General features: G+C 50.4%; 1 protein-coding gene across 1 annotated transcript in view; it reads left to right on the top strand.

Moving 5' to 3' along the window:
* The first annotated feature begins 3,871 nt into the window (after window positions 1-3,871).
* APCDD1L (APC down-regulated 1 like) overlaps window positions 3,872-12,891 on the top strand; it is a 47,752-nt gene continuing 38,732 nt past the window's right edge. Inside the window, exon 1 of the mRNA XM_040248662.1 lies at window positions 3,872-4,174. Coding sequence (XP_040104596.1) covers window positions 3,922-4,174 — 253 coding nt within the window. The 5' untranslated portion in view covers window positions 3,872-3,921. The remainder of the gene's footprint in view (window positions 4,175-12,891) is intronic.

Below are 12,891 nucleotides of genomic sequence, written 5' to 3'. Positions count from 1 at the left end.
CTATGCTCCCAGGACCAGGAGCCTGGGTTCGATCCCTGGTCAGGGAACTAGATCCTGCATGCTACAACTAAGACCTGGAGCAGCCAAATAAATGAATAAAAGTCTTTTTTAAAAAGATTTGCAACAGAGTCTTCCAACAGGGCACAGTGCTCATCCTGTGATAGTGTGTTTGATCATTTGCTCATTCATTCAACAAAACGTAGTAAGTCCCCATCACACACAAGGTGAGATGTACCAGTGCCATGGGGGACTAGATGGACAACTGCGGGGGGATCAAGGGCTCTCCCGGGGGACAAGAAAACAGGCTCCCTGCCTCAGTGTCTCCATCTGAAACAGAGGGCTGGTCATGAGGGTCTGGGGGGCTCCAGGACAGGCAGTGTGATGCTCTGCAGGCAGAGATGGTCACCAAGTCGGGGGAAGGGTGTTCAACCTGCCCCTCACTTCATCCAGAGCAGCCCCCGCCTGCCTTTCCCACCAAGGAAGCTGGCCTGGATGTTTACTGGGTTATTAGATAACCAGGCCCGGGCACAATTTCTTTGATCAGACACCCCTGATAACGAGCAGGGGAAACAGACCATTTTACAGCAAGATTTCGTGGGGTGATCTTATCTTCCCGTGGTGCTGTTAATATGCAGGAGGATGAGGAGGTAGGTGTTTGGTGGGGAGGGAAGAAAGAGGCCCATTCGGCAAAGCTCTCCTATTGGGCCAGCCTCGGGCTTTGATTTGGGGGGAGGGTGGGGTGGATGTCTGGCTCAGGGCCCCTCCCTCACACCAGCTGTGTATGGCTCCAGAAAGCCTGCCCTGTGTCCCCTCACTGTTCCTGCAGCTTTGACCACTTGGGAAGACCCCTGCAGTGATCAACCCAGAGAAGTCAGCTCTGGAGGCCGATGGTAAAGCCCACAGACATGACTCATGGCTAGCAGAGTCGAGACTCAAGAAAGAACCTGCTTCTCCCTCAGACAACCTTATAATTACTAATCATTTCAAATGTTCTCGGGTGACAGGTCTGTAGGTACGAAAGGGGTCAGGAATCGAGCAATTAACACCCTTCCTGCAGCAAAATGCAAGGTCTGGACAATACAACTTTGGGGGGTTAAAAATAAATATCTACGTTTGAAGTCAAGAAAGTTTAGCTTCAGTTCCTTCTCTCTCTTTTGTTGGATCTTCTTATGACCAGGGTTGTTCAAACACTAATTGTTCATTTTCTTTCTTTCTTTTTTTTTTTGGAGTAAAATCTGCTTTGAACAGGGAACTTATCTGACCCTGTGCTTCTGTTTTCTCACCTGTAAATCCAGGAGAGCACCACCAGTGGGCTTTGAAGACCCCTCCTAGCTTCTCCCATCCTTCCAAGCATCACCCACTGTTCATGTCAGGCTGGGCGAGTACGATACCACCTATAATTCTCAATCTCAACAGAGGAGTTTGGCTTAGACCTAGGCAGCACTTTGCAATAGGGCTTCCCTGCCATTCCTAAGCCTCTTCGAAGAAAGGGTGTTATCATATTAATAGAATGGGCTTTCTCATTTAGGAACTTGAGATTCAAATGGAGCCAAGAGCCCGGTCAGTCAGGGAATCCCATGGAGACACAGAGCATCCCAGACACAAGCAGGGTCTAAGGAGTTCTGCCACCTTCCAGCTGTGTGGCCTTGAGGCAATGGCCTAACCTCTCTGAACTCAGTTTCCCTGCTCTGTAAAATGTGGCCAACAATACCTCTTACTTCTCATCAGGCTGTCCAGATATAAAGTCTATGCTTCTAAAGCACCTGGCTCACACCAAGGTCTCAATGTGGGTGTTAGTCACTCAGTTGTGTCCAACTCTTTGCAACCCCATGGACTGTAGCCCTCCAGGTTCCTCTGTCCATGGGATTTCCCAGGCAAGACTACTGGAGTGGGTTGTCATTTCCTTTTCCAGGTTGCAATAATTATCAGCAATTCTTCTTATAAATAAGCCAGTATAAATAAATAAGCCAATATAACAATTAATACATGAGCACCAGGCTTTGCAGGGAAGTTCTGTTTTCTAATAGCAGTACAGTAGGTTCTGAAAGTACCGAATCATAACCCCACGTTGCATCAGTGTAACACCCACCTCCCAAGCCAAACCATTCATACTCAAAGCCCCATCAGTGACCCGGGACTGCAAAATGCCCTCAAGCAGGAAGCCCAGAAAGTACAGCCTCAAACAGTCATGGCCAAAAGAGCATGCAGTTGTTAAAACTATCCATAATTGTAAATTTTTTAAATTTAAAGGCACATAATTGCCACAAACAATCACCATTATGCAATTATAAATAATCACCCCCCACCCCCCACCCACGTTACCCCTTTCACCGAAACTTAATATGTGGCACGCAACTGCTGTCTGCCAGGGAGCTGATGGCATCTCGGCTTCAGCAAGGCCACCTCGAGCCTCATGCTGTTCTCAGCAATCCATAGAGACCAGAAAAAAATGTCATTTTCAGGAAGGGAATTGATCGTTTCTCTCACATTTCCATTTGTGTAAGATCACGCTGTGGCCTCCTTCCACACTTATCGAGTCTGTTCCTCCAGAGAAAAGGAAAGCTAAGGACATCCCAGGGACGGGGGTCCCTGGCTGGGGGTTCCCTGGTGGAAGTTGAAGGGCTCCAGAGGCCCAGGGTAAAAAAATCAAAAGACGGGGTGCTGTCTATTGACCCCCAGGGTCAAGCAGCCCACAAGCATGGACAGTTGGATCTATAAGCCCTTCAGAGGGCAGGTCAGCTGCCTGGACACACACCCTGGGCAAAGACATGTCCCCACATGGCCAAGTCCTCCCCAAGGGACATCCTCCATCTCTCTCTCTCTCCCTCTTCCCCCCTCTTTTTCATTCTGTTCGTCTTCCTCCCTTTCGGACCTGCCTTCCTGTCTGCCTCTCCTCTCTGCCTTATTTCTTTGTCCCTGCCTTTCTCTCTCCCTCTCTCTGCCCTTTTCTCTTTCCTTATCTTTCTTCTCCCTCTCTCCTTCTAGGTTCTCTCTTTCACCTCTCTTTTGGTTCTATCTACTCTCTCTTCCTCTTTCACTGTTAAGGACAACACAATGAAAATGGACACCTTGATCTACACATCTCAGCCCCCCACCAACCCCTCCTTCACGACTTGACTTCTGTCCTCCTGGTCCCCGCAGGTGGGAAGCACTTCAACTTCCACTTCTCCAATCCAAGTGATTTTGTCGCTTCTTCATTCATAAATCCAATAACTTGGGAGGCTCCTTCCCAGATGCTACTCCTGTCCAAGGCTTCCCTACCACTGGGGAGCTGCCTGGGGGAGCCCAGGCCCTGAGGTCAGGCCCTGAGGTCAGGCCCTGAGGTGGCCTGACCCATCCATCTCCCTCCTCCTTCTCCCAGCTGCCTTGCCTCTGAGCAGCCACCCTCAGCTGACTCACTCAGATGGGGATTAGGGGTGGGGGCAGGAGGAGGAGTTGGGGGTGGGGGGAACCGCCCTGGTCGGCTCCACACTGTTTGCCCAGATGCTCTTTGGAGCAGAGAAGAGCTAATTACAGGGAGCGGCTGTGGGCTGCTGGGCGCCCCAGGTTGGCCACATTCACTGCGCTCCTGCACTCCAAGTTGATGCGACTTTTCCAAAAGTGTCTGGAAGGCCTGAAGAGAAGCCTTAGGGGTCTGAGGACCCAGCGGGCACAGATGAGCTGCCCCCGACCCCCTAGCCCTTGGTGGGGACAACCTGCATAGGGGTGCGTTTGGGCGGAGAAGCGCACCATACCGTCTGGCTTGGCCAGGACAAGAGTTTTCGGGAGGCCTCCTGGCTCACTGCAGAGACTTGGTGGGGAGAGGAAAGAACCAGGGCACGGAGGGGGGTCGACTGGGTTCTGAATGGCAGGAGGAGCTGCGCCAGAGGCTGTGCGCGCAAGGCCGGGGGCTGTCTCCACCTCTTCTGGAAAGTTGGACCTATGAGTGCGCTGCTCTCCTTACAACTATCAACAGCCCAGGAGGGCAAGCGCGTGCGAGCGCGGAGAGGGGCGCAGGACCCTCGCGACTTCGCAGGGCCCCAGCCGGGCCGCCGCTGTCCGAGGCCGCCTGAGAGCCCTGCGCCGGCGCCTCCTCTCCACACAGTGTGGAGGCGCCCCAGGGGCCGTCCTGCCACCCTCGACGGGATGCCGGCTGCTATGCTCCCCTACGCTTGCGTCCTGGTGCTGTTGGGAGGTAGGTGCCACCCTCCCCCCACTGGCTCGCCGCCTGAGGTCAGAAGGGAGGGAGCTGCCGTCTGATATTCCTTGCGCTTCTTGGGGTGCGGGTGAGCCAGGCCGGGCGGTTCTGCGTCTTGCGCGCTCTTCTCCAGCCTCACCTGGCCGGGCGCCTGCTGCACCTCCAGCCTCCTCCTGGACCCTGTGGTGGGAAGCCGGGCGCGGAACCACGTGCGCGCCCCTCTGTGCTCAGTGCCCGCGCGGCCTGACCTCCAGGGATCCCGAGCTCACTGGGAGCCCCTCAGCAAGGCGCAAGCTCCATGTCACTGGGCTGCGGAATCTGGTCTTGCCCACTGAATCCTAGATGGGCTGGGACTCAGAGATGGTGTCCTACAGCAGAGCTACAGCAGAAGTGAGGGGAGGGTACAGTGACCCTCACCCCCCTCCTCAAATTCTGCTGCCCAGAAGGCTTGGGGTAGGGGGGCAGGGAACCCGACCCCCGTAGAGGGGACAGCATCGCCTCCAGAACTAACTGCTCTCCAGCTGCCTCTTCTTAGAGGATAGGAAGATCAAAATTCTGTAATGCCCGCTGACCATGGTGTACCACCATTGGCAAAAATGACAATAATAACCACAGTGTGCCGGGCTCACCCCCAAGCACCCTCACCTTGTGAAGGATTAAGAATTCTACCCCTGGAGTCAGATCACCTAACTCAGAAGTCCAGATCAGCTTCATATCAACCTGTGTGAACTTGGACAGGCATGTCCATCAGTTCTCTTAGCCTCAACTTTCTCGTCTGTCAAATTGGCTCATGAGATCCTCACCTCTGCCTGGGGTTATTGTGAGGGTTACAAGGAGAGCAGAAGTGACTAGCACACTGCCCAGCCCTGAGGCGTCCATCCTGCAGGAAGACACAGCTGAGCATGCTTTTCTCCACTTACAGGCAAGGAGCAAAGTCAGGTCTCTCCGCAGCTCTTCAATCAGCCCAGAATTTCTCAGCTAGATATCGGAAGAAGAGATGAGCTGGGTCTGAAGGAAGGTCGAGGGACGATGTGTAGGTGGTTTGAAGAGCTGCAGATGTATCCGCCAAAAGGGGACATTTACCTCAGGGCTGGGGCGAGAGGTCCCATGCTGTCCATGGCCAAGGAGTTCTCACTGGGCACAAAAATAGGCCAGGAAAGTAAGACTGGAAGGAAGGGGACGCGGAGGGGATGGCTGGGCAAAGAGTGTGTGTGCTTGCCCTGTGGGCACAGAGCTGGGAGGGGGAGGAGGAGGAAGCTGTGTCTTCATTTCTCCTCCACCTCCTCCCAGGTGGTTCCATCCCATGGGGATGGAACGGGCCAGCCCAGGGGCACATTTCCCCAGACACCTGCAGCCTTGGGCACAGCACAGAGCCGTTGTCCTTGGCAGGCCCTGTGCTTCTGTCACGCCAATAAAATCACCGCCAGTGTGGCTCTCTGGAGTCCTGCTGCTTCACTCCCAGGTGGCCTCTTGCCACCCCAAGTCAGGCAGATTCCACAGGAGAGAAGCCGAGAGTACCCAGAGGCCTGGGTGTGCAGAAGAGGCAGCTGCGGAGCCTGCAGCTGAGACCCAGGGTCTCAACCCTGGGGTGACAGACACTTGCGGGCTGCCTTCATAGCTCCTCGCTCTGAGCTGGGCCCCATTTTCCACTGAACCCTTTTCCCAAAGCCCTTCTCACCACTGGCTGCTTCACCAGGCAACAAGTTCCTTGTGCTTTAGTGAAAGGAAACAGAACCCTTTTAATCCTTCAGATACTTAGATAATTGAGGTACCTGAGGCGGAGGCAAGCCTGGACTTCATGTCTCCAGGTTCAAGAAACTACTGTAGGCACACCAACGGCCACACCATGGGAATGCACCTTCTCATACACACACACACACACACACACACCCACCCGCCCACCCACCAGGGTTTCTCAGCCTCAGCACTGTTGACACCGTGGTCCAGACCCTTTTCTGCTGGGGGCCATCCTGTGCCCTGGAGGACATGGAACACCATCTTTGGCCTCCACCCACCACACGCCAGTAGCAGCACCTCCCAGCTATGAAAACCACAAACGTTCCCAGAAGCTGCCGGATGTTCCCCCGGGGGCCACCATTGTCCCCGGTTGAGGCCCACTGGTGTGGGCAGATCAAATTCAACGTTCAGATGAATCTGTCGAAAATCACCAGGTTAGATGGATTTTGTTATTCTTGCTCTGAGCAATCAGGAAATCAAAGGCACAAGGGACCTCAAGAAAAACAACACAGTCAAGTAGTTTCTAATCTAGACGTTGATTTTTCCCACTTGTCCTCTGTCCCCTGGTCTCTGAAGATGTCCTCCCTGGGGGTGACAGGAGCTGGCTGTGGGTGAGGGTGGCTAGTTCCCGGCTGCAGCAGACCCTCATCACAACTCTGCATTGCCAGATACATCTTGTGCCAGTGCAGTGGCTTCCAGCTTTGGTTCACTCCTCAGCAATTTCTGGCTCTTAAAAATCTCCTTACTCGACAATTTATGCTTGAGGGGGAAAATGAAAAACCACAGCTTCTTTCTTTTCCCCTCTCATTTGTATTTCTTTTTTCTAATTTCAGCCCTACTTTTATCTCTAGCCATGTACTTTGCATTGGCAAGTTATCATTTAAAGACAGATTAACTAGGACAAAATCACAGGCTATTCCATAATAAATTGCTTGTGGATATGGGGCTCTGTTTCAAAACTGAGAGTGAAAGCTGGGGAGAAAATTAACTTAGTAGATGGGTCCAAAAAAATCAAAGGTGAAAGGAGATGGGTAATTGTATTTATTACTTAAAACAAACAAAAAAAGTTTTTGAGTGAAAACTTCCGCTCACCACTTGGATCATTGTGGCCAGCTGTTTCACTTGTATTCTGACTGACGCTGGAATCTCCAAAGTCTAAGTAACTAGCTCAAGACAAACAGAACAGCTTCGTTGGTCTCCAAACCATCCGGATGGCAAACTAGTGAGAAGCTATGTGTGAAGAACTATTTGGGAAGTGTATTGGACGCTCACTATGTTCATGGAAGCTGAAAGCCAAATGAGCCCCTGTTAAGATTTCCAAGATATAGTATAGCTGAGTCCCTTCATGGTTCACCTGAAACTATCACAACATTGTTAATAGGCTCTACCCCAATGCAAAGTAAAAATTTTAAAAGGCTAAAAATAAGATAAAAGACCTGGTGCAGCCAAGTAAATTAATCAATCAATTAACTAAAAAGAACCCAATGCAAAAAGAAGCCACCGAGTTCGGTTTGAACTTGAGGGCAGTTCAGGCTGAGCTGGGGGTAATCCGGGGAAGGGACTGAATTCTGAAGCTGGTGCCAGAGGTGGCCATGAGTTGTAGCCGGGTGGTGGGCAGTGTGACTGATCCTCAAACCAGAATGGCTTTCAGAAGCGTATTGCACAAAGCCAGCCCCCGACCCAGAGTGGGGAGTGCAAGGGTCATGGTGAACAGATGTCCCAGAGAACATCAGACCTCCCTGTGCGAAGGACCACCAGGGGATCAAGCGGGCTTTGGTTCACCGGGGAGGCAGGACTAGTCCCCCAGGACCTCCACCTCTGCACTGGGAGGCTGGTTGGTCTTGGCTGAGTTTAACACATCTTGTGTGCTATGGAGAGCTTGAGAGCAGCATCTTAGGAACTGAACAGACCTGGGTCCCATCCTGGCTTTGTCACCTTCCGGCCCTGTCACCTATATCCCCATTAGCGAGTTGGGAATGATGATAGCCCCACCCTCCAGGGACACTCGGTCCCAGCCAGAGCCTCTGTCCAGCTCAGCTGTGTTCATACCCGTGCCTTCTAGCTTCCCTAGTGGCTCAGGGGTTAAAGCGTCTGCCCGGAATGCTGGAGGCCTGGGTTCGATCCCTGGGTCAGGAAGATCCCCTGGAGAAGGAAATGGCAACCCACTCCAGTACTCTTGCCTGGAGAATCCCATGGAGGGAGGAGCCTGGTAGGCTACAGTCCATGGGGTCGCAAAGAGTCAGACACGACTGAGTGACTTCACCTCACCTCTCCTTCGAGCCCCTGTCAGTGCTCCCGATCCCTGTGTGACCCTCCTCCCCGCACACTTCACAGACAAGCTTTCTTCCTCCTGAGAGAAGGTATCACCAGCCACCACCAGGATATGGAAACACACTGTCAGCCTGTCCTTCAGGCCATGCCCCTTTCCACCACAGCCTACACACACACACATGCTGTTCCTCTGCTTAGAACACTGTTCCCTGCCCCAGCCTCCCCTTCATCTGCAGATTTGGATGTAAATCCCTAGTCATGAAATTGCTGCAGCAAAATATGTGTGTAAATTCTCCCCAGAGCCTTCCTTTCTAATGGCTTGCACAGTCAACAACCTCCATGGATGGGCTATGAGACCCTGTTCCCCACATCCTTGCCAACCTTCATCATTACTTTTCTTTAAAAATCTTGCCAGTGGCAATGCCTGGTTTATTTATACTTGCATTCCATCCGTTATGAGTAAAGAAGAATGTCTGTATATTACCCCTTTCATTGACTTTCCTATGACATGTCTGGTAATCTCCTTTGCCCATTTTTATATCGAATTAAAAAAATATATTTTCTTCTTATTGATTTGTTAGTGCTTTTTATATATAGAGAAGTAGCTGTCTCCCATATACATTGCCATTTTCCCTAGCTTTCTGTTTGTTCACCCAAACTTCCTAAAAGAGAATTTACTCTTTGTTCCCGGTCTCTTTCACATTTATTCCACTGAAACATGCGAAGGCATGTGGTTTCTAAGCAAAATGTGCATTTTTTCACCCAAGAGGAGAATAGATGGCCAGATAGTCTTACTAGGAATGACCACATATGGTGTCTGTGTGTGAAGGAGAAACTGACTTTCCTTGGAGGGAGAGATACAGCCCAAGCACTATGTTAACAAGCATCTCCTAAGTGATACCCCATGATTCTTGCAACCTCCTGCGCCATGGGCACCATTCTACAGATGACAGAAGCAAGGCCACACACCCAAGGTCCTCCAGCCTGCAAGCCCAGGGGCTGAGATTTGTGGACCACTGAGCTTCCTGCTTCAGCTGCCTTCTCCTGGGGCAGTTCAGCTCAAAGCTCAGGCAAGAGGCTCCCTGCCCTGCTGCTGCTCGAAAGAACTGGGCTTTTGAGCCAAGTTTGGGCGCCAGGAGATCCACAGGCTCTGTGGCATCTGGGCTGATGGTTTACATAACACGACTTAATGGGGAAGATCGCAGCGCAGAGACCACAGGCATGCTAACAAGAACAGCGTTTTAAATCCCCAATTAAATGTTAATCTGAGAGTTGTTGAAGAGGGAAGGATCCTAATTGTCCATCTGCAAAGGCTGCAGAGCTGCTGGGCTCTGGAATTCGGCTTCCCACATTCCAATTCCGGCTGCTCCATTTGCTGCAGATTACCTCACCCTTCCATGCCTCAGTTTCCTCCTTCATGAAGTCGACTCCAAGGGACTACTATGAGAAGTCGGTATTACTATCCATGTGGAGCATTTAATACAGCACCAGGCACACAGCAGGGCTTGGTGAGGTCACTCACATCACTGTTAAGATGACAGGACACTTCCCTGCAAGGTCCAATCTGGGGAGTATGCTATCCTTCTCCTTGCGGGATTGGGGGGCAACTGCAAGGCAGTCTGGGATGTCCGGAGTGTGGCTGGGGAGGAGGGGTCAGAGAGGGTGATGGACAGAGTCAGAGGAGGACAGGGATGCAAAGTACGAAAAGGGAGTCAGAAGCCCGAGTTCCTGCTTTCAAAGGCATGTGGGGGTTTGGGTTGCCTTTGTCTGGTAGTGGACCCAAAGTGCCCATCCGGTGGGTGGAATGGCACCGTGCATTTCAGGAAGGAGGGATAGGGGAGGGTCTTTATGAGGAAAGCTATGACAAACCTAGACAGCGTATTAAAAAGCAAAGACATCACTTTGCCAACAAAGGTCCAAATACTCAAAGCTATGGTTTTTCCAGTAGTCATGTATGGATGTGAGAGTTAGACCATAAAGAACGCTGAACGCTGAAGAATTGATGCTTTTGAATTGTGGTGCTGGAGAAGACTCTTAAGAGTCCCTTGGATTGCAAGGCGGTTAAACCAGTCAATGATAAAAGAAATCAACCCTGAATATTCATTGGAAGGAGTGATGCTGAAGCTGAATCTCCAATGCATTGGCCACCTACGCTGACTCATTGGACAAGACCCTGATGCTGAGAAAGATTGAAGGCAGGAGGAGAAGGGGGCAACAGAGGATGAGCCCTGGGTTGGGAAGATCCTCTGGAGAAGGGAATGGCTACCCACTCCAGTATTCGTGCCTGGAGAACTATGTGGACAGAGGAGCCTGGTGGGCTATAGTCCATGGGGTCGCAAAAAGTCGAACAAGACTGAGCAACTAACACACATACACAGAAAGCGGACTTGTCGACACAGTGGGGGAAGGAAAGAGTGAGACAAACAGAGAAAGTAACGTCACATAAATATACTACCATGTGTAAAATGGACAGCTGGTGAGAAGCTAGTGTATACACAAGGAGCTGAGCGTAGGGGTCTGCAGTGAGCTAGACGGGAGGGATGGGGGAAAGGGAGGACGGCTCAAGAGGGAGGTGATATGTATATAATTATGGCTGACTTGCATTGTTGTATGGCAGAAACCAACACAACATTGTAAAGCAATTTTCCTCCCATTAAAAATTTTAAAAAAAAAGTAAAAAAGTCAACATCCACCGGGCACCTGCTTTTGTTAAGCATTGTAGGAGCATTATATTACTTCTTTACGATTGCCTTATTGTTTGGACACCGCAGTCATTGCCATTTCACGCCTGAAGAAATGGAGGCCAACGGGCTAGGGTTCCTAAAAAGTTTGCAGACCGGTGAGTTCTTGGTTGCTCAGCAACCATCCACAGCATGTGAGATACCAACCTAGTAAGTCCACACAACTCACTGCTCCCTGGTGGCCCTAAGGTACTAATAGTCTGTCTACATGGTTAGCTCAGGGACCCGGAGACCCATTCCCCATCTCAGAGAGGAACCAGGGAAGCTGGGATCCTTCACAAATGCCAGGGAGATCCATGGTGCTGCCTGTTGGTCTCATTAGCAGTGGAGGGTTTGCCCTGAGTAATCCTCTCCCGCCACCCTGTTCTCAAGTCTTCTTCTGTTTGAAGCCAAACTGCAGTGGACAAGTGCTGGGTCTGCCTGCCTAGGTTCCTTGCTCCCTTTTTCTGCTAACAGCAAAGTTTCCCTTATTGACCCTAGTCCTGAAGGACTTGTGAGCCAAGGTGCCTCCCCTCCTACCTGGGACATGAATCTCAGGCCTGTGCCCATAACTATCCCAAGAGCTCAACACGCATTACAAAATCTGAGCTGCCCTCTCCAAACCTCAATATTAAATTATACAAAAAGGGAGAAGCAAAACCGCTCACACCCAACCCTCTTCTTGCCCCCAAATACAGGTAAAAACAGAGCTCAACACAGAGATGTATTTAGCTTGGAATTACCAGTGACCACAGCAAAACGAAATTACTTGTCCTCTGAAATGTACAATTAAGAGTTGTTTTAACATGTGTTTTTGGTGGTTGGGTGTGGTTTCTAGATAGTTTGAAACTGAAGTCTACTGTTTGGTCCATTAGCTCTAACCGGGTTCAGATGGGCTCCACTTTCCTTAGCAGCAACCCCAGGTTAACTGAAATGAAGACCAACTTGCCAGGGGGTGAGAGTGCCTGGGCTTTTCCAGTTGATGTTTGCCTTTATTATTATTTTTTTTTTTTACGATAGTTTTACATTTCATCTGCTTTTACAGGGAGGTCAACTTAAAGTAACCAATGAAACCTCAGAAAACTGTTAACCTGGTGATGGAGTGACTAGCTGCGTTTTCCTAGTAAACCCCACCCCAAGCCTTCAGGGACTATAGATGCCTGTTTGGTGCCAATTCAGAGATGTATTCATCTCTGCCACAGTGAAACGCCATCGTGTTTAGCAGTGAATTCCTGAAAACTTCCTGATGCTGACTTCCTGAAAACTTGGTGTTCTAGATACCAGGTAAAGAGCTTAAGCCCAGTCCCATTATATCAGGCTATCCATTATTACTGCTGTCAGGGGCCTAGGGGAATAGAGGTTAGGATACCGAGCTCCCAGAATCCTTTAAGGGCTTCAACAAAACGTGGAATCACTTAGAATTTGCATATTCATCACCACAGAGCTTCTCAGAGTGTTTGAGGCCAGAGCTGCTGGAATTTATTATTAAGAGGGTAAAACATATTCCCCTGTTTACACAGATAATTTGCTCAGAAAGTTCTTTTTTTTTAAATCCCGTTTAAGTACAAACTTCTTTCTCTCTCTCCTCCAAATTCTAATTTAGAAGAACTAAATAAATGAGTATGCATTTACTATGTTTTTGGATAACTTGGTATAATTTCAACTCAATGATGGAAACATTTCTTCATTCAAGTATTCTTCAAGGGGTGTTCAGTGGATGCTGACAGTGTGCTGTGCCAGGCACTGTTCCACGTCTTGGGGACACAGGCATGAACAAGATGGGCCTGGTATGGCTCTCGTGGGGCTTGCCTTCCAACTGAGTGGTGGGTTGGGCTGGGGAAGCACAGACAATAAATAAGAAACGAGAGAATGACTGACGGCAGTGGCTCTATAGAACGAAGGAAAGATGGTGACTGGGGAGGTGTGGCTGCCAGAGGAGGTGAACTGAGCTGCTCGGTGATAGGAAGAGGGGGTGTGAGAGAGACC

Source organism: Oryx dammah, unplaced genomic scaffold, assembly GCF_014754425.2.
Source record: "Oryx dammah isolate SB20612 unplaced genomic scaffold, SCBI_Odam_1.1 HiC_scaffold_10, whole genome shotgun sequence".
NCBI classification, from domain to species: domain Eukaryota; kingdom Metazoa; phylum Chordata; class Mammalia; order Artiodactyla; family Bovidae; genus Oryx; species Oryx dammah.
This window is presented reverse-complemented; position numbering and strand designations above follow the sequence as displayed.